At 38.8% G+C, this 25,270-nt stretch overlaps 1 protein-coding gene across 3 annotated transcripts in view; it reads left to right on the top strand.

The window, feature by feature from the left end:
* The window catches only part of COL14A1 (collagen type XIV alpha 1 chain), a 161,158-nt gene that overhangs the window by 41,059 nt on the left and 94,829 nt on the right, over positions 1-25,270 (top strand). For 2 of the 3 annotated variants that reach the window (XM_037502239.2, XM_054692008.1), the window contains exons 9-20: positions 1,607-1,768; positions 3,106-3,257; positions 4,238-4,367; positions 6,238-6,383; positions 7,158-7,287; positions 7,836-7,975; positions 11,380-11,506; positions 12,845-12,984; positions 13,395-13,527; positions 14,812-14,871; positions 16,419-16,570; positions 21,754-21,883. In XM_037502239.2, the coding sequence (XP_037358136.1) occupies positions 1,607-1,768; positions 3,106-3,257; positions 4,238-4,367; positions 6,238-6,383; positions 7,158-7,287; positions 7,836-7,975; positions 11,380-11,506; positions 12,845-12,984; positions 13,395-13,527; positions 14,812-14,871; positions 16,419-16,570; positions 21,754-21,883 (1,602 nt within the window). The remainder of the gene's footprint in view (positions 1-1,606; positions 1,769-3,105; positions 3,258-4,237; positions 4,368-6,237; positions 6,384-7,157; positions 7,288-7,835; positions 7,976-11,379; positions 11,507-12,844; positions 12,985-13,394; positions 13,528-14,811; positions 14,872-16,418; positions 16,571-21,753; positions 21,884-25,270) is intronic. The other variant, XM_054692006.1, reaches the window with a different exon arrangement.

The raw sequence follows: 25,270 nt of genomic DNA, 5'->3' as shown, positions 1-25,270 counted from the left end.
ATCAAACATAAAATGTGAAAAACATAAAGTAGTGTGCAAAAGCTAGGTAGGTGCTTGTTACCTTTCCATTAGTCAAGACTTTCTCTTTAGTATCACTTTACAGCTCTCTCTTCTCTGGTAATATAGGGAAGAATTAATTTATCATTTTCAAGGAATAAGGTGCTGCGGCTATATTTAAAGAAAGCAAAAAGTCCTAGATATGCAGTATTAGTTCTTTGAAAATAGTCCTGAATAAAGTATTATTCTTGTGTGGAAGGATGTATGTGGTGCAAATTCAGAACTCCAAAATAGTAGATGATGCAACTTTCCTCTTGATTAAAATGTTTTCGTTTTCTTTGGCAGTGGGGAGGTTTTCTCTTTAGTAGACACTGGAAAACTTTCTCAGCAGAAAAAGAAAGTCTGATTCCTAAGCAACACTGAGATACAAGTCAAAATGCCCCAGCAAGTTCCAAACAGGGTTCTGAAGACATTTCATATTGGCTATTATCAGTGGTCCCAATAATCAGAGACAACCATTGCTTTGTTACTAAATATGTGGAAGTTGGAAGTTAAATTAAATTGTATAGCAGGCATCTAAGATTAATTTATGTTGCCCCAGGTAATCTTCACTGCTTCCGTAATTTCTTCTTAACATCCTCAGATGATTGGAAAGACGGAGATTCATAAAGAAATTCTCCTTGATTGCTTAAGAGAAAAGTACCTCCAATACATTTATGTACCATAAAACCCAATCCTATGTCTCTCCCTTTCTATTTCTGCTTTTGGGTAAATATTCATTTAATGCAAATCTTCAAGAGACAATATGATATAGGGGTTAAAAGCCTGACTTTGGAGTTAGATCACCTGCCTGTGTTTCCATGAGCAGATTAATTAGCCTCTCTGTGCATCAGCTTACGCGTGTAATGTGGGTGAAACAATAGCACCAAACATATAGGTTTGGTGGTGAGGATTAACTGTTTTTATAGATGTAAAGCACTGCAGTGCTTGGATATAGCAAGCACATAGTGTGTGAAGATAGACTGGAAATGTTGGATAAGCTCTTTGTTTCTGCTGTCTTCCAAACATCCAGCATTGAGCTTGACCTGTAGTACTGGAATTCAATAAATGTTGTGGAAGAACTAGAGCATCTACATTTCTGTTAGCAAAATCACAGTGGTCTTAGCCAATTGCATTTGAGTATGTTATAATTTTCCAAGCCTCCTCTTAAGGCTATATAGTGATAATAATGATAATGACTATATGCATATGTTTTGTCCTGACAGTATCTTTCAGTTTAATTAATTTTATAGATTTAAAGCTGAAGCCCTGATAGTCTAGAAGAATGGTTTATTACTATTATTCTGCAACATTCATGCAAGACAGAAATTAATTTCATTGATTATCTTCCTGTGAGTATATACTGAATGAAATTAAGATCTAATTATTGAAAAGTAATTCTGAATGTGACTTTTAGAAACTATCTGACATGATGGATTCCCCTTTAAATGAGCAGATACTTAGTTATAGAGGAGACTAACCAGCTGAATCTCTTGAGACGAGGCAACAGAAGCTGCCTTTTCAAATGGAGCATGAATGTCACCACTGTCCCTGTTCTCTCCAATACCAGGGGTGAAAAACGCGGATGAGAATGAGCTACAGGAGATTGCCTCTGAGCCTGACAGCACACATGTCTACAACGTTGCTGAGTTTGACCTGATGCACACAGTTGTGGAGAGCCTGACCAGGACGGTCTGCTCCAGGGTGGAAGAACAGGACAAGGAGATCAAAGGTAAAAGTGTGACAGAAGTCATCCATTCTGTGCCTGTGGTTATTACCCTGTACAAAAAAGTCTATGGTGGATTAATGAAAGTTTTTACCATTTTTTATGTTGACATTTTAAAGAGTCATTTATTCTCCTAAGAGAATATGATTTCAGTTGTTTTAAATTTGCTGAGATTTGTATTATGACTAAGCATATGATTTATCTTTGTATTTGGCCTATGGGTGTTTGTAAAGGATATGTAGTCTTATGTGATGTAAGTTTTGAATAGATCCTGATGGTTGATAAATCTTACTAACTTTTTTGTCTAGTTGTCTTTTCAGTAATGGAGGAGGAGGGATGTTAAAATCTCCATCTACAATTGTGGATTTGTCTATTTGAATTCTATCAATTTCCACTTTATATACATTATATTTCTTTGTTGTATACATATTTAGAAGGTTTTGTCTTCTTGGTACACTAACTATCATCTTGTAATGTCACTCTCTTTCTCTGGTAATTTTCTTTGCTCTTAATTCTACTTTTTCTGATATTGATATAGCCACTCCTACCAGTTTCTGGCCAAAGTTGGTGTTTAATAACTATGTGTTTCCACTATTATGTTACTAAAGTCCTTCTGAGTAAGTGATCCCAGAAGATAAGAGAATCCTAAGGTTCAAGGACTTTAAACTTTCTATATCACAAATCTGTTAATGAATTATTTACTCTAACATGTACGTAACACACACAAAGTGCTTATAGAGTGTCTAGCTCATAGTGGGCTTTTAATATATGTTGCTTTCTCTTTTTACTTTTAGATGTTGGTCCTTAATTGAACTGAAGTATAGACACTGTATTTCTGATGCTTAATAATATAAGCTTTTATTTCCCCTACAAGCCCAATATCAATTTTTGCTCTGATACTTAACTAATGTGAAGATTAGCAAGTCTTTAACTTCATCACCTTGGTTTTACGGCTTCTAGTAATAATTAAATATTGAGAATTAAATGAGATAATACCTCTGAAGAACTCAGAAGAGTAGCTATAGATACAAATGTGCTCAAGTTGTAGTTTCGTTTTTGTTTTGGCTGTTCTATAGTATTGACTTTGAGAAAGTTTCTTGGCATCAAGGACTATGTCTAATTTAAGTGTATATCTTGAGAACCGAGCACAGTGGTTGGTACCTAATAGACACTTAAATGTTTCTATGAATAAATGGAGAATGAATAACTGAATCAACTGATCTAGAGGTGAAAATCTTAGAGGTAACATAAAATCAACAGTCACTTCTGACTAACAGAGCTCTTTAAGTTCATAAGAAATAACTTTCAGAAAACTCTTCATTTTATGTGTTTTTTTAATTTAGCCTCAGCCCTTGCCACCATTGGGCCACCTACGGAGCTGATTATTTCTGAAGTCACTGCCAGAAGCTTCATGGTTAACTGGACTCATTCCCCAGGAAATGTGCAAAAATACAGAGTTGTGTATTATCCTACCAGGGGTGGAAAACCAGATGAGGTAATGAGACAGTATTTTCAAACCATTTTCAGCCTCTCAAGCCTTCTACAATAGTAGAACAAGATGGAAATATATGACAAGGACATTATTCTGTCACAAACATTTAATATTATTTCACAGAAGTACATTTCCATGTCCCTACGATCTTCTCCCATCTTTCTGGTGTGATATTTATATCTCCTTTCACCTCTGCTAAACAAGCCTTAGAATTGGTCCTGCATCCATTCATAACTGGCTTATTTTGACTTAAAAAAAAGGTTAATGAGTTTCAAAACAGAAAGAATCAGTACTTAATGCTCTGGCCAGGATCCTTTCTGCTTTTCATGTATTCTGTATTTGGGGGGTGGTCTGAAGTTTCTGCCTTAATGTAGCCTATGTACTCCACATTACGCAGTCAAAGAGTCCATTTTCCTCCAGAGTTTGGGGTCTCTTCGACAACTGCGGGGATTAGTGGAACAGGGAAGCCTTAAGAAAGTATTTAGTTTTTTTTTTTTTTAATGGGTTGGTCAACACATGTGTACAAAATAGGAAATGCCTATTTACTGAACAATTGGATCCTTCCATTTCCCATTTTTTGACATAACAATTTGTAGGCAATATGTTAAAAAGTAATGAAATCTACCCTTCCTTTTTTTGGAAGTGCTGATGTTTGTTGTTCTGACCTCTGGTTGACCTCAGCAAGTTTCTCAGTTTTCCTTTGTATTGTGCTAGGATTCATGTTTTTTTTAAAGTATTAGAGTAGTAGGCTATGGAGGTTTAAATTTATGGACTAAAAAATCAGAGTGCTTCCATTAGCTCTATTTCATCACTAATAAGCCTTTTATGTGCTTCCAAGACTTCCACAGAAAATTATCACATGTCAACTGTTACTAGTTTGTTGTGAATAAGGTAACAATTAAGCTGGGAATGACATAATTTCTATCTGTGGTGAATCAATAAGGGACTTGCACGCTCTTATTCCTTGAATGTTCTTTAAACAGGTGGTGGTGGATGGAAGTGTATCTTCCACGGTACTGAAGAACTTGATGTCTTTAACTGAATATCAGATAGCAGTCTTTGCAATATATGCCCACTCTGCTAGCGAAGCCCTCCGGGGAACCGAAACTACACGTACGTCTTAAATTCTACCCTACTAACCATTTTGTACAGTGTTACTTAGGTAATTTATAATAAACTTCAATTCAGCTTACTTGGAATCAGATTCATAGAAAAAGTCACCATGCAAAACCTGCAGTTTGGCAGCTATTAATCTGGGAAGGATGCTACCATGCTTGGGTATGTCCAAGAAAGAACAGCCTTAATGGTGAATGGTACAAAATGCATCTATTCATTTAATAAGCAAATATTAAATGATGGTATGTTATGAACCAAGCCCTAGGCTGCAGTTTGTCAGTAAAGTAGAGAAGGAGGTCTATAGCGTTCCTGCCCAGTAGAAAAATGTAAACAGAATTAAATAACATTAATCATCATTATTCATATCACTGTGATTAAAATAAACTTCTTAATACAAATAATTCCTTGTCTAAGCATGAACTCTCTCTCTCTCTCTCTCTCTCTCACACACCCACACCCATACCCACCCCCCCACACACACTCATAATAATCAGAAAATCCTGGGAATTAATCATCTTAAAAAAATTGAGTTCTTACTACATGATAAGCACTATGCAAAGTTGATCTAAAAATGATCTAAAAACTGCCTCTGCTAGAGCATTCACAGTATAAACAACACCCCTCGCCATGTGCCAGGCATCATGGCAACCACACTCCACACCAACAAATTGTTAGCTTTATCCATGGCGATAATCTGTAGGACAGGTGTTAATAGCCCCTTCCTCTCTTGCAGAAATAATTTAGTGACAAGCTCTACTCTTTAAGATGTTGTAGTCTCGTAAGAGAAGTACTGCAAACACAAAACATGAAAAGAAATTAGTGCAATGACGTTCCACAGGCACACCAGTGCAAGTAGGACAGGGGCTGCCCTGGAAGCAAAGCGCTAGAATTGACTTTGCAGTTAGGGAAGCAGTTAGGGCCGATTGGGAGGGCCTAGAATTATGCTGGTAAACAATGTTTCATCGTTCTTGTTGGCTGCATTTAAGCCAGGAACTGGCAATTTATCCTTAATCCCTTTTCCCTTCTCAAATATAGCCAATCTTCTTTCTTAATTATTGCATTTGTCTCAAATCCTATTGCTGCTGACTTAGTCATGTGTCACAACTGCCTCTGGATGTGTTGACTTATATTGATTCATGTACACGTTTCATCTAAGCATCCTTTCTGTTGTTGACCGGTGACCCAACTGTGGGTTTTAATGACTGCTGCAAGCAAGGTCCTGTGCTTGGTGATGGGTGCCTGGGCTCGGTCAGCATTGTCTCCCTGCTCTTAGCTGGCCCCCAGAGACAAGTGCCCAGCATCAGAGTGGGATATAAGAAAGTCAAAAGTGTCATTTGTTCTTTTAAGCATTCACTATATTCTTACATTATTTTAAAAAAATTATTTATTTATTTATGCATACATGAACTGGGGTGTAGGCCAGAGAGGCAGGGGGTGAGAAGATTCACCGGAGACACAGCGTGGAGCAGAACAGGCATATCTACTGGTATACACTGCTGAGGGGAGCACCAGGCAAGACAGGAGAGGTCTGCTGTGCCATGTGGGTCAGCTCCCAGGCCAGGGATCAAACTCAGGCAGCAGAGAGATAGTGCTGAGACTTAACCCTTAGGTCACCAGGGCGGCCACAGCATTCACTTTTTTTACCTTCCCAGAAGAGGCTGACATGGCTACATGAACAGATTTAAATTATACTAATTTAATTATACAGATTTAAATATACTAATTAAGTATATGTAACAGATTTAAAAATAAAAATCACCTGGAAAACAAGCTATGTTTACTTTATAGATGCTAACCCATAGCTACTTTGAAATAAGCAAGCATATGGACCACTGGTTGAACGTTTCCCTAAAATCTCCTCTTGCAGTCTCTCTGCCCATGGCTTCCAACCTTGAACTGTACGACGTGACTGAGAACAGCCTGAGGGTGAAGTGGAATGCGGTGGAGGGGGCCTCGGGATACCTGGTCCTCTATGCGCCTCTCACGGAAGGTCTGGCTGGGGATGAAAAAGAGGTAACTACCCACTGCCCATCAGGGTCCTGTAAACTCTGACTTCCTTGAAATAGACTTTTTTAAAAAAATTATAAATATTTATATGTAAAATTTAGGAAATCCACATTAACAAAAGGGAACAAAAGACTTATAATCCCACCACCTAGAGCCTTTGTTAGCAGTTGGTTAATAGTCTTCTTCAATTCATTTTTTCCCCATAGGGTAATTTTCTTTTTAAGTCAGTTAATTATTTTATCGAGGTAACATTGGCTTACGACATTGTTGCCCCTTATCTAGATGTAAAGAGTTATCTGAAAAGAGCACATGGGGTGTGTTCAGTTTTATGTGGTTCCATAGTAGCTGCTCCTAGTATCAATTGACATGGATCAAAAATTGTGATGTTTCATCCAGGAGTAGAGAGGATACACATGCTTTTTTTTTTTTCAAGATTTATTTATTTATGCATAGAAGAACTGGGGTGTAGGCCAGAGGTAGGGGGGATATGAGAGGATTCACCAGAAACAGAGTGGGGAGCAGAACGGGTAGATCTACTGAAATACACTGCTGAGGGGAGCAGCAGGCGAGACAGGAGAGGTCTGCTGCGCCGTATGTGTCATCTTCCTGACTGGGGATTGAACTCAGGCCATAACAATTACAGCGCTGACAATTAATCCCTACACTGCCAGAGAGGCCCCAGGAGACACATTTTCATTCCAGAGTCTCACCTTTATTCACTTCCATTCAGCATGAACAATACACGTCAGCAAACTGACAGATAATGGGTGCTCTTTTCAGATGAAAATTGGAGAGACCAGCACAGACATTGAACTAAGAGCATTGTTGCCCAACACAGAATACACGGTCACGGTTTATGCTATGTTTGGGGAAGAGGCCAGTGATCCTGTTACTGGACAAGAAACAACACGTGAGTAGTTGTGTCACTTGGATGGAATGCTACAGTAAAGAGAATGGGAGTAAATGGCAGAATTCTGAACTGGAAATACTGGTTTAGGGGGAAATATCTAGAGTTCATTGTAATATAAGAAAATTCATTATTTTATTCCCGGGAAGGAAATGTACAGTGACTTTGCTAGAATCATATGAAAACTGAGTAGAGTAAGAATTAATATCTGGTCAGGTGTTCTGCTTTCTGATCCATTGGTTTCATATTTACATGAGGCTATAATATTAGCATGACCATGTAAGAAGGGAAGGGAAAATTTCCTTTAATCTTACTAATTAAGTATATGTAATTTATTTCTACTATTTGTCCTCTACAAGAAAGACTTTTTTGTTGTAAATTTGAATGCATTATTGATTCTTATGAGATAATTCACTGGTTATTTTGGGGTTATAAGTTATTACCTGGGTGAAGTCTTTCATGTGTAAGTAGTTCAGAAGTCAAGTATATTGAGTTGTCTTTTTTTACATGTTTCATATTTTTAATCATTTTCTATTCCATTTACCGCAAAGTGCCATTAAGTCCACCAAGAAACTTGAGAATCTCCAATGTTGGCTCTAACAGTGCTCGGTTAGCCTGGGACCCAGCTTCAAAAAAGATCAGTGGTTATCGAATTGTGTACAACAGTGAGGATCGGACTGAAATCAATGAGGTAAGCCATGGAACTCGATGTCTGTTTCCCATGATTGTATATTAATTTGTTACTGGGTGTATAACCCATCTCCCCAAAACATAGTGGCTTAAAACAATACTGATTTATTTTCTCTCACATTTCAGTGGGTCAGGAGTTAGGGCTTGGATGTATAGTCCTGGCTTGGGGTTGCTGGTGAAATGCTAGCCACATAGTGCTGGAGACAGCATCACTAGAACTTCTTTTTTTAACTTATAGTTCTGACCCCAATCCTTCCCCTCCCGGTGTCTCTGGTTCATAGTTTTTTGTTGATTTTGATTTTCACTTTCTTATATTCATTTTCCTGGTCCCTTATTTAAGTTTTCTAGATTCCTGCTATGAGTGAGACCATCCGGTATTTTTCTTTTTCTTTTTGGCTTATTTCGCTGAGCATGATCCCTTCCAGTGCCATCCATGTTGCTGCAAATTGCATGTGTTTATCTTTTTTGAATGCTGAGTAATATTCCATGGTATATATGTACCACATCTTCCCAGTCATCTATTTTTGGGCATTTGGGTTGTTTCCAAAGCTTAGCTATTGTAAACAGTGCTGCTATAAACATAGGAGTGCAGGTGCTCTTTGGAATCTGTGTCCTCCTAGGAGTGGAATTGCTGGATCATATGGAAGCTCTATGTTTAGTAGGTCCAGAAATCTCCACACAGCATAGTGGTTGGACCAGTTTGGTGCACACCTGCCATTCAGTGACTCATAGCATTTGAGAAGTTCAACAAGATATCATGTCCCCCATACTCTGTTGGAAGGGGCTATCATAAGTCCCTCCCTGGATTCAAGAAAGAGAAGAATACAGATGCCATCATGGTGGGAGCTATGAGATGGGAGACTTTTGTTGATGTAGCATCTTCACAAAATATAATCTGCCCTAGTACAGGTATGGAAGTCTGTATTGTCATGGTAGTGCTAAACTAGACTAATGTCAGTGTTCTGTAGTTTATCCCTCTTCAATGAGTAAACTGACATATGAAAGGTCCCGGGTAGATAAACTTAATTTGAAAAATGAATAATTCAATTTTTGTGTGGAAGATAATTTCAAATACTAGAACTTATGAAATCCATGAAGATACAGTATTTGTACTCAGTGACTAATATTTTACAGAAATTCTTTCCTTGGAAATATATTTCAGTGGGATAGATACAGCGGGGTTATTTTTAAAATTTTTCCTTATCTTGGTCCAAGAAAACTAAGACACAGAGGGAAATGTGTTAGATTACATCATTTCTATTCTGCAACCAAATAAAGAAGTATTTTCATATGCACAGACAAGGTTTTTCCTACAATTAAATCTGAGAGTGTTTTGCAGAATGCACTCTCCTACGTGACATTGGGTAATGACCAGACAATAGCTGCACATTTGTTAACAATTCAGAACTGCTCTTCGAGTTCTTTCATTCAGCCTTTATAAATGCTGAGGACAAATATTTCTGATGAGATAGGATCATTGAGACCAGTTGTCCTGCTTTTGAAGACTAGTCTGGAGTAGTAAAAAGATTGAAACAAAAACCATTGAACTATTCGTATCTTTCTGTAATAAATAATAAGCTACAGTCAGTGCTTGAACTCATTTCTTTCAATATTGTTTCACTATAACATTGATGGGGGCGGGGAAAAAACCTGATTCCTGACTGGGGTGACTGTGTGTGGAAGGTGCATGTTCTTCCCATGTTTGCATTGGTTTTCCCATGTTGGCATGTCCCATAGTGTGTATGTGAAGATTATTGATATCATTGACACATTTCCATTGTCCCAGTCAGAGAGAGAAAGAGAGAGAGAGAGAGAGAGTGTGTGTGTGTGTGTGTGTGTGTGTGTGTGTGTGTGTGTATGCCCCCTGTGGTGGAAGGGCGTCCTGCCCTGGCTTGGGTCCCACCCTGTGCTCTGAGTTACCTGGATAGGTTCTGGCCACCTGTGACCCTAAAGTGAAATAAGCAGGTTTTGCTTTGACTTCTATTAATTTCCACTTTTATTATTAGATAATGCTACGACTGGGCTTTTAAAAAATTCTCCAGACATTCTGGAATGAGTTTTAAAGTGTCCCAAGTACATTTTACTTAGTAGCTGATTGTGAAACTTTGCTTTCAATTTAGTTTCTACTTCCCTGCTTCATTTCCTCTGTCCCATCTTCCTTCACTTTCTCTTTTTTTCCCCCACTGAGTTTTCTATATTACTCCTCCCCCTTAACTTTTTTTTTGAAGAGGTATTTTTATTTATTTACGCATACAAGAACTGGGGTATAGGCCAGAGGTACAGTAGGAGATTGGATTCACTAGAGACAGAGTGGGGAGAACAGGTGAATCTACTGAAATACACTGCTGAGGGGAGCAGCGGGCAAGCCAGGAGAGGTCTGCTGTGCCATGTGGGTTGCTCCCTGGCCGGGCATGGAACTCATTCTGCAGTGGCTGGCAAAAGCTTGATAGCTCTGAGATTTTAACCCCTGTGCCACAAAGGAGCCCCCCCGCCAACTTTTTGGAAACCAAGGAAGGAAAATAAAACAGAACACTTACATGTCGATGATGCTGATGAAGGTGATGATGGCAGCTGACACAGGGTGCTGCTTCCCCTGAACCCGCAAGTGTTCTCAAGAGATGCAGAGACCATCTCCATGCACTTCTGCCTTAGCAAATATGCCCGAGAGTGACTTGTCAACTCTTTAACACAGATAGCAGGCACTGGGAAAGGATTTGGTAGAAATGTGCAAACAGGGGAGAGAATTAAGTGCTGCCATTTGAGCTTTACAAGTGAAAGGTCATGGTGTTTAGATGAGGGCCAGCTCCTGGTCCTGATAGCCATGATGGATTTGATAGCAGAGCCCCGCCTGGGCTGAGTGCCAGCCCCTCTCGCCTCACCAAGCCCTCTCTCCATCCCTTCCAGGACAAGGCTGAAGGCAAGCTGTTGGACTATTTGAAAAATTATTCTCAAAAATAGTTGCCGTGGCCATTTATTATCATTTTCCTGGTTCTCCTCCTATATCTTAAAAATACCACCAATAAAATCAATTCCAGAACTTAGTCTAAAACATAATATCATAACTAGTAAAAATAAGTTATACCCCAAACTTATTTAGTGAAATCACCAGTGATTTATGCATAAAATAGGGACTGTCTAGTATCAAAATGTTTGAATAAACTAAATCATTTAGGCAGATATATGTGTTGAAAAGATAAATACTTACACTGATGTGTATATAAAAAAGGAAAACTGTATACACACACATGCATATACATAAACTAATGAGTTTCATAATTTAATTTCTTGGGGCAGTATTTATAGCCCTGTTCCCTGCCAAGTGAATTACAGACAATAGTAAAATGGGTTTTATTTCCTGTAATTAGAAAGCATATGATACAGCTGTGTGACTTCTCTCCCTTGTAGATTGAAGTTGACCCTATTACTACATTCCCTCTGAAAGGCTTGACGCCCCTCACTGAATATTCCATTGCCATTTTCTCCATCTATGATGAAGGACAGTCAGAGCCTCTAACTGGGACTTTTACCACAGGTAAATTATGCTTGAAAAGTTTCCAAGGCTAAGTCTGTAGCAACCAGACACTGGAACCTCTCCTTCAACTGTAATTTTGAAAAGATTGCATTTTGTTTTATATTATAGAGAAATAACAATTAGGATGGGTGCTGGCTGTTTTCCAGGAGAGCAAGGAAAAGAGAAAAAGACCATGTAAATTCAAAGGTTTCAGTTAAATAAAAGTGTGTGTTGTTTTCTTCCTAATCTCACATTGTTTTTTCCTAGCTTGTGTAAAATTTTCACATCTTCCATTCATGTGTGTATATTAAACTGAACTTCTAAAATGGCTGATATCCAACAGTTTTCAACCTACAAAAATGAATTTCATGCTGTTTAACCTAATACTTCAGTCAATAGTGTATTTTCATGCAGCCTGAAATATTAATACAATATGTGATGTTTTAAGTAATAAAATGAAAAATAAGGCACAAAAACATTAATTTCCTTTTCTATTATGTCACCCTATTGTTACTCAATAAATATCAAACTTTTTTGCATCTGGCGACAACACTTGTATGGTTTGCTTTCGGAACCTATCATTGATTACACTTGGAAGCCAATTCAGTGCTTGATTGAGGAAATGAGAAGATAATTCGGAGAGAGATGAGAAACAAAATGGGTTGAGAAATTATATTCCCAGAAAAAAGTTCAGCAATTTCTCAAAACCTTCCAAGGACTAACTCGAGTAGGAATTTTTGTGGTGTCCTCTCAAAGAGTTTTAAAAATCCTTGATTTCAGATAATAAATATAATTGGTTTGCAGTTCATTTTGTGTAGGTTACATGTATTGCTCTCTCTGTTGTACATCACAAAGTGTGTAAAGCATGTAATTGTGGAACATCTGATAAATTATCTTTTCACTTCTGATGGCCACCACATGTACAAGTTGAAGGGATGAAGGATTTAACTTATTACTAAGCATGAAAACTAATAGAGCTCAAAGGAACACTTCTCAGACCTCAGAAATTTGTTAATTTCCTCAAAATACTTGGGAAATAATATCTCTGTCATGTAATGAATACGACACTCTGATTTGTAGTTAATGAAAAGAATCGGATAGAGAATTTAAGAGTTCTAGAAAATACTGGAAAACTTTCAAAAAATCTGTTGTTTACATCGTCTTCCTAGTTCATGCTTTGGGTAAATGTGGGAAACAGAAACACGATAGCACTGGACTGATGGCTTTCCCTGCTTCCATGTGCTTCCTTCCCTAAAGAGAGTCCTCAAAAAGTTTTCTCCTGTGGCCCCAGGAACTGTTTGAGTCTTGGCTTTCTTGCCTTCTCATGTCCCTGTCAAAATCTCCTTCCTTGGCTTACAGAGGAAGTTCCAGCCGAGCAATACCTGGAAATTGATGAGGTGGCGACAGATAGTTTTCGAGTGACCTGGCATCCTCTCTCGGCTGATGAAGGGCAACACAAGTTGATGTGGATTCCAGTCTACGGTGGGAAGACTGGAGAAGTGAGTTGTCTGAGACAATGACAATAAACCCAGAGCATTTTATCTGAGTTGTTTTTGACTGTAGGATAGATTAAAAATACCAGAATTAATTAGTATTTTGCATGACATGAAAGTTTGTAAATGTCAATCATGTGGTATATTATCAGATTCTTTGACTTTCATAAATGGCATTGAATACAACTCCAAAATGTTACTTTTGCTATATTAATAGTTTATATCCAAGGGAATTGAAAAGACTCAGATCTCTAGTTGGACTTTAAAATTGAATTTAGCAGCTCTGGGGTTCTTTATACTTAGCTGTTTCTTGCTTATACTCAGGGTAATATTTTCCTTTTTATATTTTTTTCCTTTTTTCCCTTACTGTTATTCAAGTAACTAAGCACCAGTAACCAAGCTCCAAATATTTTTAGGTTGTCCTACAAGAAGACCAAGATTCCCATGTTATTGAAGGTCTGGATCCAGGCACTGAATATGAAGTTTCACTGTTGGCTGTGCTGGAGGACGGCAGTGAGAGCGAGGTGGTGACTGCTGTGGGGACCACACGTAAGTTTTGGTGTGGCCGAGATGGATTTCTTCAGCTTCTGACACCCACTTCACTCCTTCAGATTCCTTCCCCATATGCCTTATCCCAGAAAATAGAGACTCAATTTTCATTGGTCCCCTAGGATTCTTTGTATATTTTTACCTGCAATGAAACTAACGTATCATTTTAGAATCCTAGACTATTATCTCCATGAAGGCAGAGGTACCAATGGTTTTATTTACCATAATATTCCAAGTACTTAGCATAGTACTTGGCATATTTTAACTAAACAGTAGATAGTTACTGAATGGATGGGTGGTTGGATGGATTGATGGATGGATAGATTAAATAACATTTCAGTGAATAAATGAACAAACTGATAACTAACGTGTCCAAGAGTTTCTTGAATTTCCAAGTTGATCTTTGTTCTAAGAATCTTGTGCAAAATTCACTTGCTGATTTATTCATCCCTTAGTTTCTTGTGAAGTATTAACCACTATTAAATTATTATTTATTGGGTTCACTGAAATCAAGTTTTGAGAGAGAAAATTGCATATAGGAGGTAGTGGGGGGTACATCTGGAAGGACAAAAAGAGCGTAGCATAAGACTTAGGGAGAAGCTGAAACTGAATACTCAGCTGATTTTATTAGAAACTCGGGAGTTTGGAGGACCCTTTTGAGTTGTCCCAGCTGACACAAAGGGGTTTACATCCCTACTCATTGAAGGTACCCTTGACAGTCTCTGACCTCAGTTGAGGCAGTTCCTAAAGCTCTGAGTTAATGGCAGCGAGTTGTCCAGAAGTGGTACATAAATATATTGACCTTCAAGAATGGAACACCATCCAGCCACTCATTTCCCTTGGATGCCCAACTGGGATACTGGAAATAGAAGAGGTGCTTCTTGCCTAAGCATATTGCCTTCCTTTTGGTTTTATTTGGTAGCCCTTTCACAACCTGATTGATAGTACTGTCTAATTTCCTTTAATGATCATGGCTATCATCATTTCAAAGTAATCGAGAGGATTCACAATTTTGCAGGTATAATTCAAAGGTTTATTATACCGGTAGTCCTCATTAGAACATTTATCTTATTTGGGTTTTAGTTGCCTTATCTGTGGACTAGAGAGAATATCTGTCTTATTTATAATTCACTTCTTTAGTCTTGTAACCATAGCCAAGGTTATTATGAGCAGCAAGTGAGATAACATACGTCAAATTTTCTTTGAATGCTTGAAATGCTCTACATGAATGTATGGAGTTATTATCATGACAGACTTTTTAAGTAACATTATTCTTTTCATTAGTTGACAGTGTTTGGACAGAAATAGCCACGACAATAGCGCCTACTAAAACTGTGACTTCAGGTAAGAACAAACAGAAGCCCATTTATCCATGAGAAAATTTTTCTTTGAACAGAGGTTGTGTTATACTAGTTTTATGCATATGATATCATTAATTAGAAATGGGCCATGCCAGTTCAAATTTTACTCCTCCTAAAGCCTCTCAACCTTTTCTTTCCCCTAAATGTCAGTGTGTCTTCTAGTTTACTGTTCCCACTATTATATCCATCTACCTCCTCCATCTTAACTTAGGGAGGTCTCATTTAGACTTTCAGAGGACGTTACCACAGCAACCCCCAGATCACTCTATCTTAGTGATAGATCTCTATCTTAGTGAGCTCTGGGCTCTTTGCAGAATTATTTATATCATGGTTTCCTTGCATTTCAGTTGCTTACAGAGGCATGGTTGGTCTATTGTTTTTCTAACATCAGCTGTTTCCTCTCTCAGCTTCACTTTATCCTCCACTGTCTTGTACCTCCCAAGTAGCTTGCATAGTCAGCTAGGTAAAACATAAATTTGATACTATTTATTTCTCTCCTAAAATCCTTTAGTATCTTTTCATTACCCATTCATTCACTGATTCTTTTCATTCTTCAGTTAATTTTTATCGGGTACTTCCTGTTCCCCCAAATGTCTTTATCGTAACACCCAAGGTCCTTCCTGATATCTTGCTTTCCTACTTGGCCTCAACTATATTTTCATGCTTTCCTCCTGCCATCCAGTTCCTCATCCATTGCCTGTTACCCTTCTCCAGCTTTGCCTGGTCAATGACAACCTTCCCCACCACTGTGATGCTTTTACTATTTACGTCAAGAAGTAATCACTGTGTATCTCCAGGTCCTAAAACACACTGACACAGGAAAAGCACAGCAAATGTTTGCTGAATGAATGATTCATGAAGAGAAGAGTGAGTCAGTAGGAATGAACAAAATGAAGTCAGGACAGAAGGGAGGAGGAAAAAAACAGTACAAATGAGGGAGCAGGCACCTTGGGAGATGAGAAAGAATATATCAGAGACCACGGTGAAGGAGTTTTGGTCAGATATGAGAGAAGGGATACTACCTGTGTGGCCTGAATGGATAGGGGCAGCCATGATGAAAGAGCTGTGCTTTGAGTGCCAAGCAATGAAACAATGGCAGGAAGAGATGAATGATATGTATGATGGGTGCTGGATTGCTCACAGGGCTGACCATATCTGGTCCACCATGTCAACTTCTCCACCAAACTAGCAAGAAATGTTCATCAATAGGGGCCTCTTTGGGTTTCCCTTTGGGCTGAGTCTGGGGACTTCTCAGTTCCCCTGACTGGTAGGTATACAGAACTGTCAGTTTGGAGGTTATAGTCTCAACTTGTAAGCATCTCTTAAGCCTAATTTTGCTTGCTCTTGGACATCATGGTTTCCATTAACACTAAGCTGAGGTTAGAAGAACAGGAAGCTGCTCTGACTTTGTTTGGGTCTACATGAGAGATACATGAAATACTTGTTGCCACATCCACACATCACCTCTGTAACTCATTTTGGACTATGATGGATTAAAAATTCTTTAATCCTTGGTTGTGTTTATTCCAGTTTTCCGGACAGGAATCAGAAACCTGGTTGTAGATGATGAAACCACTTCTAGCCTGCGGGTAACATGGGACATTTCAGACAGCAGTGTGCAGCAGTTCAGGGTCACCTACCTGACTGCTCAAGGGGACCCCACGGAAGAAGTGGTAGGAACGGTCTGTATAAATCCTGCCCCCTAGAACCTTCGCCACTCCCCTGACTAACCAAGCTAACAAGGCTATCGCTGGAGATGAATGCAACTTGATTGACTCTTCATTTCTCGTGACCCTACCATCTCCAGAAACAAGTGTTTTTGGTCAATTCAAATTTGCTCATTGCTTGATGTCCTTCCTGTCTCTAAAACATGCCACATCTATAACCTGCTTCATATTGACAAAGCTTCTGATCCTTGTTCTCTGTGTTGCTTCTATTGCCTTGACAACTGTGAGGCATCGAAGTTGGGCCATAAAAAGTCCATTATATGCTCATGTGTGTGTGCATATATAGTAAAATAGATATTATAAATTATATATTTTAGTAGAAATTTTAACATACATTTAAACATATATTTGTGTGTGTGTGTGTGTGTGTGTGTGTGTGTGTATGTGTATGTGTAAAGCTTTTTTTGCCCTTAGGAATCTGATCCTTTTTTTTGAAAGATTTTATTTATTTATGCATACAAGAGCTGGGGTACAGGCCAGAGGTGTGGGGTGGGGGATGAGAGGATTCACCAGAGACAGAGTGGGGAACAGAACAGGCAGACTGACTGAAATACACTGCTGAGGGGAGCAGCGGGTGAGACAGGAGAGGTCTACTGCACCATGTGTGTTGCTCCCTGGCCGGCTGGGGATTGAACTCATGCTGCAGAGGCTGCGGATTGCTTCATAGTGCGGTGCTTAACCCCTTGCTCTACCAGGGAGACCCCTGATCATTTCTTTTTAAGTAAAGCATACACAGAAGGTGTTATGCTCAAGTGTTGCTAATAAAATACCAGCTGTTAACAGAGCTATATGTTTTTTACTGACATCCAGTCATTTTGAGCAGATTAATAATCAAGTTTAACTTATTCTTAATCATAAGAGTATCTCCCTTCAGGAATTTAGAATTTTATATGTTGAGGTTTCTTTAAGTCATTTCAGCTGTATTTCTTTTTCTAGATGGGAAATCTGGGTACAGGCTTAAAAATCATGGCTTTCCCATATTTTCTTAATTTCTACCATATCATCCCTTTTCATCTAGAACCTGAAAATTATTTCATAGGCATGTTTCCTATTCAGAGCAGATAGTTCCAATTTGGGTCCAAAAGAAAATTTTCTTTTAGTCATGGATTATGAATATGCCCTAGTTAGCCTTGCTATTTGCATGTCTTATCCACTGCCGCATTATTTTTAAGACATTCTAGGAAATACCTACAAATTTATCATTGCTCAAGAATAACATTATTATCCTTTCTTCTTCTTCCTTACTTACAAAGCCTGTGATGAAATTTTAATTTGCATGCTTACAGAAATCATTTTTTGAGCCCAAAATTCTCTGAAGGAAGTTCTTTATTTCAGGCTGATGGGGGAGACAGAATATACAGTGATAACCCTGAGAAGCTGGAAGGCCCATTATGTTGGTCATGGAAAACATGGAAAGTTAGTGGGCACTTGAACAAAAAAGGTTGAATTACAATTTCACTCACACCATATATTTCAAGTAGTTCGTGACTAACAAATTCAAATAAATTTTATAGTTGGTTTAGGGATAGCAACTAAAAATGAATTTATATGTTTTCTTTCTCTTGCTATTGTCCTTGTGTTTTGATTTAGTTCCTAAAAAATAAGACCCATGAAAACTTCCCAGAGTAAAAGTTTTATTTTTGGTTTTTACTGTTTCACTCTTTCCAAGAAGCACATTCAGTTTCTTGGTAAATTATTCCTGCTAATTTGGAAAGAGTACCAATTTAATCTCATATGTGCAGTTGCTAGCTATCCAAGGTAAAATAATAATAATATTGACTTTGGATTGTTTCTTGATAATTTTCTTCTTGCTAGTTTCTTTCATTTTACACTGTTTATTTGGAAACACTCAGAAATGTACATGAAGGAAAAAAAAAAAGATCAAAAGTCTTAAACACACATGTGCCCTAGTTAAATAAACTCAATGAAAATGAAAAATAATGATAAATTTGGTGGTGATTATGCAGAAGTATTTCTGCTATCTAGAGGAAACTGCTAGATAGAAGACTATCTAGCAGTTAGTCCAGTGCTCACTAATTTGTGCACACTAATTTGTGCACACTAATTTACAGGCATTTTTTTCAGGTATGCCACTGAGGATTAATTGAGAATTTGTATCTCAGTGTTTTTATAAAGTGTCACCACTATGTAAATGTAATGTTAGTATCAGGATAGATCAAGATTTAGATTATGAAACTAAGGTAGAACAGGCAGTTGCAGATCTATATCAAAATTTACAGTGAAATCCTTTTATCCTTAAATCCCCGTGAATATCTTAAAATAGTAATGCATGACAGGGAAAGACATGACTAACATATATTATAAAATAAAATAGGAATTGAGTCCGGATTAGAAGAAAGTCTTTTTACTATGTCTTCAAATTTTCATTAGTTGTAAAAGCTGATTAAATGTACACAAGGAAATAATAAGATAGAGTATTGGAGTTGACAAGTAGTATGTGTATATAACTTTGTAAACCAAAGTCAAGGGCAATTAAGTTTACTTTTCAGGTTAAGGTAAGTGAAGAATTTATATTTTTTCTTAGAGTAATCAAACCTACCAAATACTTTCAATAAAAATCTTTTGGGCTCCTGGAACATTAAAACTACCTCTCAAATATTTCACATAGGCTGGCTTTCAACTCTCCTCTGAGTTACGGAAGAGTGAACTGACATTGCCCTGAAATTTGTTGTTAGGATCACACATCTTTATTTGTGAAAGGCTGATCAGGATTTCAGGCTTTTCTGGAAATTAGATGTCAAAATCCATAACTATGACTTGAATTCTTAGCAGCAAGACATGTTCTAGAGCGGGGATATTCCAAGTGTGGCTTAGTCTCCTACAATTTAAGTTCAGATATTAAGATTAAGCTTCTAGATACATTGGTAGCAAATTGACATTGCTGCCAGACCCAAGAACAAGATCATTTTTTCCTAGCAATTTTGTTTTATTGCATTTTATAAAATGAATGTCTTCAATGGATGGGGTTTAAAGCAATTGCTCTCAGAATTTCACTACGTGGCATGAGAATCACTATCTAGAGACAGAACTTTTTGATACAGGGACATAATAAGGAGCAGGGAATCCTCCTTCTACGGAGGAAACAGCTTGTAGGGAGGGATCCAGGCTGCTCGGAGGAGTTGTGAGCGGTAATGGAGCCAGACATGAAGTTGCATCTCAGAAAATATTGAAAACATGAAGTTTGCTGGCTAGATTTGCATCTCATGTAATTATGCACATCTTTTATAGAATTGTTTTATAAACACAACCACCATCTGCTAAGACCTGTAGCATCTGTTTTCAGTAGAAGCCTATCTTTACCCTGCTTTGTGCAAACAAGCAGAGGCCAAGCAGAAGGAACTTGGCATAAGAGACTTGCATTTTCTCCTGGGGAAGGAGGATCATTAGGATAAAGAAGGATGCATTGCTTGCAAGCCATGCAGGCATGTGGGGAGGTGGGTGGTGGGTAAAGTGAGGTTCCTCTGATCCATTATGTAGGAAATCAATTGTCAATATAGCTCCTTTACTTAATAGCCATGTGGGCCGGAATTCCCCCCACTATAAAATCAGTGTAATGATACTCTATTAGAATTCTTAGAGTAGCACCTGGCACATAATAATGCTGGGCAAATGATGACTATTATTATAAACCATAGCAAGTACTTCCTGGGAAGTTAAATGAGTCCTCCAAGATGGTACAATTGCTTTTTAGTACTCCACAGGCTAAATTTGGTTGATTCCAAGGTCTTGTACTTCTCAGTTTGAGAGATGAAAATATTTAAGGAACATCAACCTGGATGGTGTATCAGACAGTCAACTTGGAACGAATGCCCAGGCTCTGTGCCATGGACAAGTTATATTGAAATGAAACACCCGAAGAAGCTGTGTTGACGGAGTTAATATAAGTCAGGGCAACCACAATTCTTCCTTTACATGTCCTTAGTGTCCAGGCTACCTAACTCACTCTAGAATACAACAGAGTTCCCAATAAAAAGTCTCCCCTCAACACCCACAGTACCATATCAATACAACCGTGTAATATTTCAGCGTCATTTCATATGAGGAGCAAAATCATGTGAATCCAATATAAAAATACCTAATTCAGACTTCCTATTTTTTCATATATAAATTTTAAAAAGTATTGCTTTTAGAGTTTAGAAATATCTTAGCAACCGCTCCTTCTGAGTTCATCTCAAGGCTTTCTATGGCTTATTTCATGATTTATTGTTTCCTACCCTCATCCAGACATACACGGCACAGTCCTTTTGCCTGCTGGCACTTTACCCAGCCCTTGAATCGAAAAGCAACTAGCTCCAGCTGTCTCAGTCTTGTGACTCCTCAAACGCTCTTGGGTCAGTTCTTACACCCTAGCATTTTTCCAGCCATGATTAAGCTCTTTAAATGGCCCGGGGACATGCCAGTATCTTACTACTGGAGCACAGGCAGAGGTTTGTGGTTTGAGCATGGAAACGTGGCTTTTCAGGTCCATAGATTCTTCTAGGGATGCCAGAATTGGAACTGATAGTCGTGTGGTGTCTACCCCATGTTGGCATTTCATTTTTTGCAAACTTAAGAGATGGAATGATGGTGGCTTCAGATTGAGAAGGACATCTCCTTGCAGAAATGAAAAGATGGCCACATTTCTTAGTGTTGCTGATGAATGTTTTGACTCAGAAAACTTGTGTTTAATGTGTGTTCTGTTGTTTTTGGCTAGCATCTGTCCTTTTTAAAAGTGCTGCGATTAGTTTCTCTGAAAGGGTGAGTACTGGAAGGCTGAATTTCCAAGAGGATTCTTAAGTAGAATCAAAAATGTCAAGCAAGCTGGGTTATACAAGGAACACTCCTAAGTGATCAACACCTGCTTTCCAAATAAATGATTATTCTCTCTTCTGGATACTTTACAAGTGCTGAGAAGATGATGAGAAAATACTATTCCCTAGCGTCTAGAATGCTTCACATTTAATCCTACATTAGTGATTGTAAATGAAGGGATGTTGAGAGGGGAATTTCAGAGAGAAATGCTTTTGCATGAATGCTCTTTTTTTCTCATCACTCTCCAAGCACATCTTGCTTCTGATTATTTCAGAGTGCCGACAGTGCTGATGACTAAAACCACCGTCCTTTGCTTTTGTGCCCAGGTTATGGTGCCTGGAAGCCAGAACCATCTCCTTCTGAAGCCTCTGCTTTCCAACACCGAATACAAAGTCACAGTGACCCCCATCTACGATGACGGAGAAGGTGTCAGTGTCTCCGCTCCTGGAAAAACTTGTGAGTGAAGTTTTCTCCCTGAAGATAGTAATGAATTGAAAATGCTTGTTTCCTGTAACACATCCGGAAAACCACACCGAGTGTGGTGAGAGAGCAAAAGACTACGTGGAGACAGAAGATCTGTGTTTGAATCCTGTCCTCACGCATGCAAGCTGTGTGACATGGGGCAAATTGCTTGACTGCTCTGGGCTTCAATGTTCTTATATTTAAAACTTAAAAAACCTACATCTACCCTCCAACATCTAATTTATCCCAAGTCTTGTTGATTCTCCAAAATGCCTTCTATGTGCCAGTCAACTTTCTCTTCGTTTAAGTGTTCTGTTCCTATTTGTGTCACACTCACTACAATGAGTGCTTAGAGCTTCCTCTTGCTTCCACTCTGGGACACTTCATTCTCCTCACAGGAGCTGGAGGAGCTTTACAAAGCAAAAATTTTCTCATGTTGTGCCTCTCTCAAGTATGCCAGTGACTTCCTGTTGTATCCAGATAAATTCCAACAGCCTCCCACGGACCTCTAAGGTCCTATGTGACCTAGACCCTGCTGGTCTCTCACATCCCATCATCTAACGATTGCCCAACCTGACTTTCTTTCCTACTCTTTTCTGGAAACTTTAATCTCCTGCCTCAGGACCTTTGTCCCTTCCACACAGAAGAGTCCTTCTATCTTCTTTTTTCAGATGCTTGCATTTCTGACACTTGTCATTTTGGTTTCAGTTCAGTGTCATCTCAGACTTTGTGACAACACAAAGTAGCTCCCACTCTTGACGATACCATCATAGTTTTGATTGGGTTGCTTGCTTGTTTTGATCAGACGGTGGCACTATTTACTGTATGGCATGTTCTTACTTGTCTCCCGTCTCTGGAAAGCCCAGGACCTCCTCTGTACTGTTCCCCACTGCACACTGCGGTGTGGCACAGAGGAGGCATGAAGAATGTTTGTTCTAGATGAACTTGGCTGTGATGATCAAGTGAGGGGTTGGCATGGAAACCCCTCATTAAAGCACTCAAATCTTGGTGTCTTCATGACTGATTGTCTATATTTATCTGTAGATTATCCTGGTGGTTTAAAATAGTCACCATTTTGTTATTTCACATGATTTTGTAGGTCAGAAAATTAGACAGGGCTTGCCGAGAAATCCTTTTATTTCACATAGTGTGGGTTACAGTAAGCTGGTGGCAGTGTTGATCTGGAGGCACCAAGACAACTAAACCCACATGTTGGCATCTTGGGGGGATATCTGGATAGTCCTAGTTCTTACATGGTGACTCAAGAATTCTAAGAGGCAGAAAGTGGAGACTGCTAGGACACTACAGAGCTATGTCTGGGCTAGTCCACATCACTTCTGCTCTTGTCTGTAGATCCACAGCTGTCTGCTGTGGTCATGGGACACTCCCAGATTCAAAGAGAGTCACAACCTTTACTGCTCAATGGGAGGACAGTCAAAGAAATCTATGCCATCTTTCATGTACCACACTTACCATGGTGATATGTGATGAGGGGATGTGGTTAGAGGATGATGGCTAGGATGGAATTCTAGACCTGGACACCCAGCTGGAGATTTTTCAACTAAGTCTGTCCAAGTTATTAAAATTCTACAGCCCAGCTTCTGATTCTTCTCAGCAAAGCAAATTGGCTTCTCCTTATGTGACAGCATCTATCCCTCCTTCCTGTGCCTGCATGGGGAATGCCTCCACCCAGACTCCCACCATGCTTGCACATTTTGCTAAACATCCAGAGTATTGTGAGTCTTACGAGTTCCTACTGTTATTCCTTTTGAGATCCTACTGAAGCAAAGAGGAAAAAGAAAAAAAAAAACAAAAAACAGTGGTGTGACAGTGGGTGGGCACCCAGCTCTTCACTCCACTTATGCCAGTGCAGTGGGATCTTGACTTGATCTCAGCTTAATCTACATGTTGGAATTTCTAGTATGTTTGGTATTTTGTTTCAAAATAAATTCTGAGAACCACATACCTAAACAATTCTTAAAGAAGAAAATTGAGTAGTATTCATTTAGCATTTATGGAGTACCTACTATGTGCTTTAAATACATCATCCTTCTTTGTCTTAAATCTAGGTTGTTAAAAAAAGCAGACAAGGATGATTTAAATAAGCATAATATATTCTGCTATTCTAAGTTGGTTTTAAGCCATCTTGTTTAACATTCTAATATTCCATAAATTTATTCATTCATTTATTTATTTTTACAAAAGATTGATTTATTGATTGATTTACTGATTTATACAAGCACTGGGTACAGTCAGAAGCACGGAAGGGCGAGAGAATTCACCAGAGCCAGAGCGGGGAGCAGAGCAGGCAGAAGGGAGCAGCAGGCGGCAGGAGAGGTCTGCGCGCCATGTGGGACCCTCCTCTGGTGGCCGGGGAGCAGCCGGGGATCGAACCGGTGCTGCAGAGGCTGCGGGCAGCTTCACAACCCAGCGCTCCCAGCGCTCAACTGCTGCGCCACTGGGGAGGCCCTAATCTTCCATAAATTTAATGTGAACCCTATCACAGTGGGGAGTGGAGCTGAAGGGAGGGGTAAGGGAGAGGGGAGAGGAGGAAGGAGGTGAGAAAATAAAACCCCTCCGTCTTGTGGCTAGTTAAACAGCCTTATAGGTCTACTTTCCACCTTTATATGTTAAAAGTTAGCTTAATTTGTAAAATATTCTACTATAGATGTAATCACACAAATAATAATGATTTAAAGACTATTCCTATAGAAATAAGACTTAAGTCTCATTATAGACATACCATTCATTACATGTAACAACATCTACATAGTAAACTTATTTCAAAGTGTTAATGGATGGTCTACTTGTTTTAAGCAGTGGTCAACACAACTACATTCTATTAAGAACAAAATGAGATTGGTAATAATATCCATCAATGTGCATAATAGTTTACAAAGATCTTCCAAATACATGGCTGTGATTCTTTGAAAAAATTAACAAATGAGGGGCCTCCCTGGTGGCACAGGGGTTGAAGTCTCAGTGCTATCAAGCTATCGCCAGCCACTGTGGCATGAGTTCGATCACCCACCAGGGAGCTAACCCCACATGGCGCAGCAGACCTCTCCTGTCTCACCCACTACTCCCCTCAGCAGTGTATTTCAGTTTAGTTCCACCTGTTCTGTTCCCTACTCTGACTCTGATGAGTCCTCTCACCATCCGCCCTGCGCCTCTGGCCTACACCCCAGATGTTATATGCATAAATAAATAAAAATAAATTTTTAAAAAAAGAAAAAGAAAAAATGGGCAAATAATAATATAAAATTCTAAATAATGTAGGTGGTATGAAGATGAGAACCAAATAACTGATGAGAGTCTTCCCTGTGAGAGTCACCTTCATCAATACTGTGATCATGGCCCTTGACATTGATGTACACACAC

The sequence above is a fragment of the Talpa occidentalis genome, unplaced genomic scaffold, assembly GCF_014898055.3.
Source record: "Talpa occidentalis isolate TD23 unplaced genomic scaffold, MPIMG_talOcc4v2.1, whole genome shotgun sequence".
Classification (NCBI taxonomy): domain Eukaryota; kingdom Metazoa; phylum Chordata; class Mammalia; order Eulipotyphla; family Talpidae; genus Talpa; species Talpa occidentalis.
This window is presented reverse-complemented; position numbering and strand designations above follow the sequence as displayed.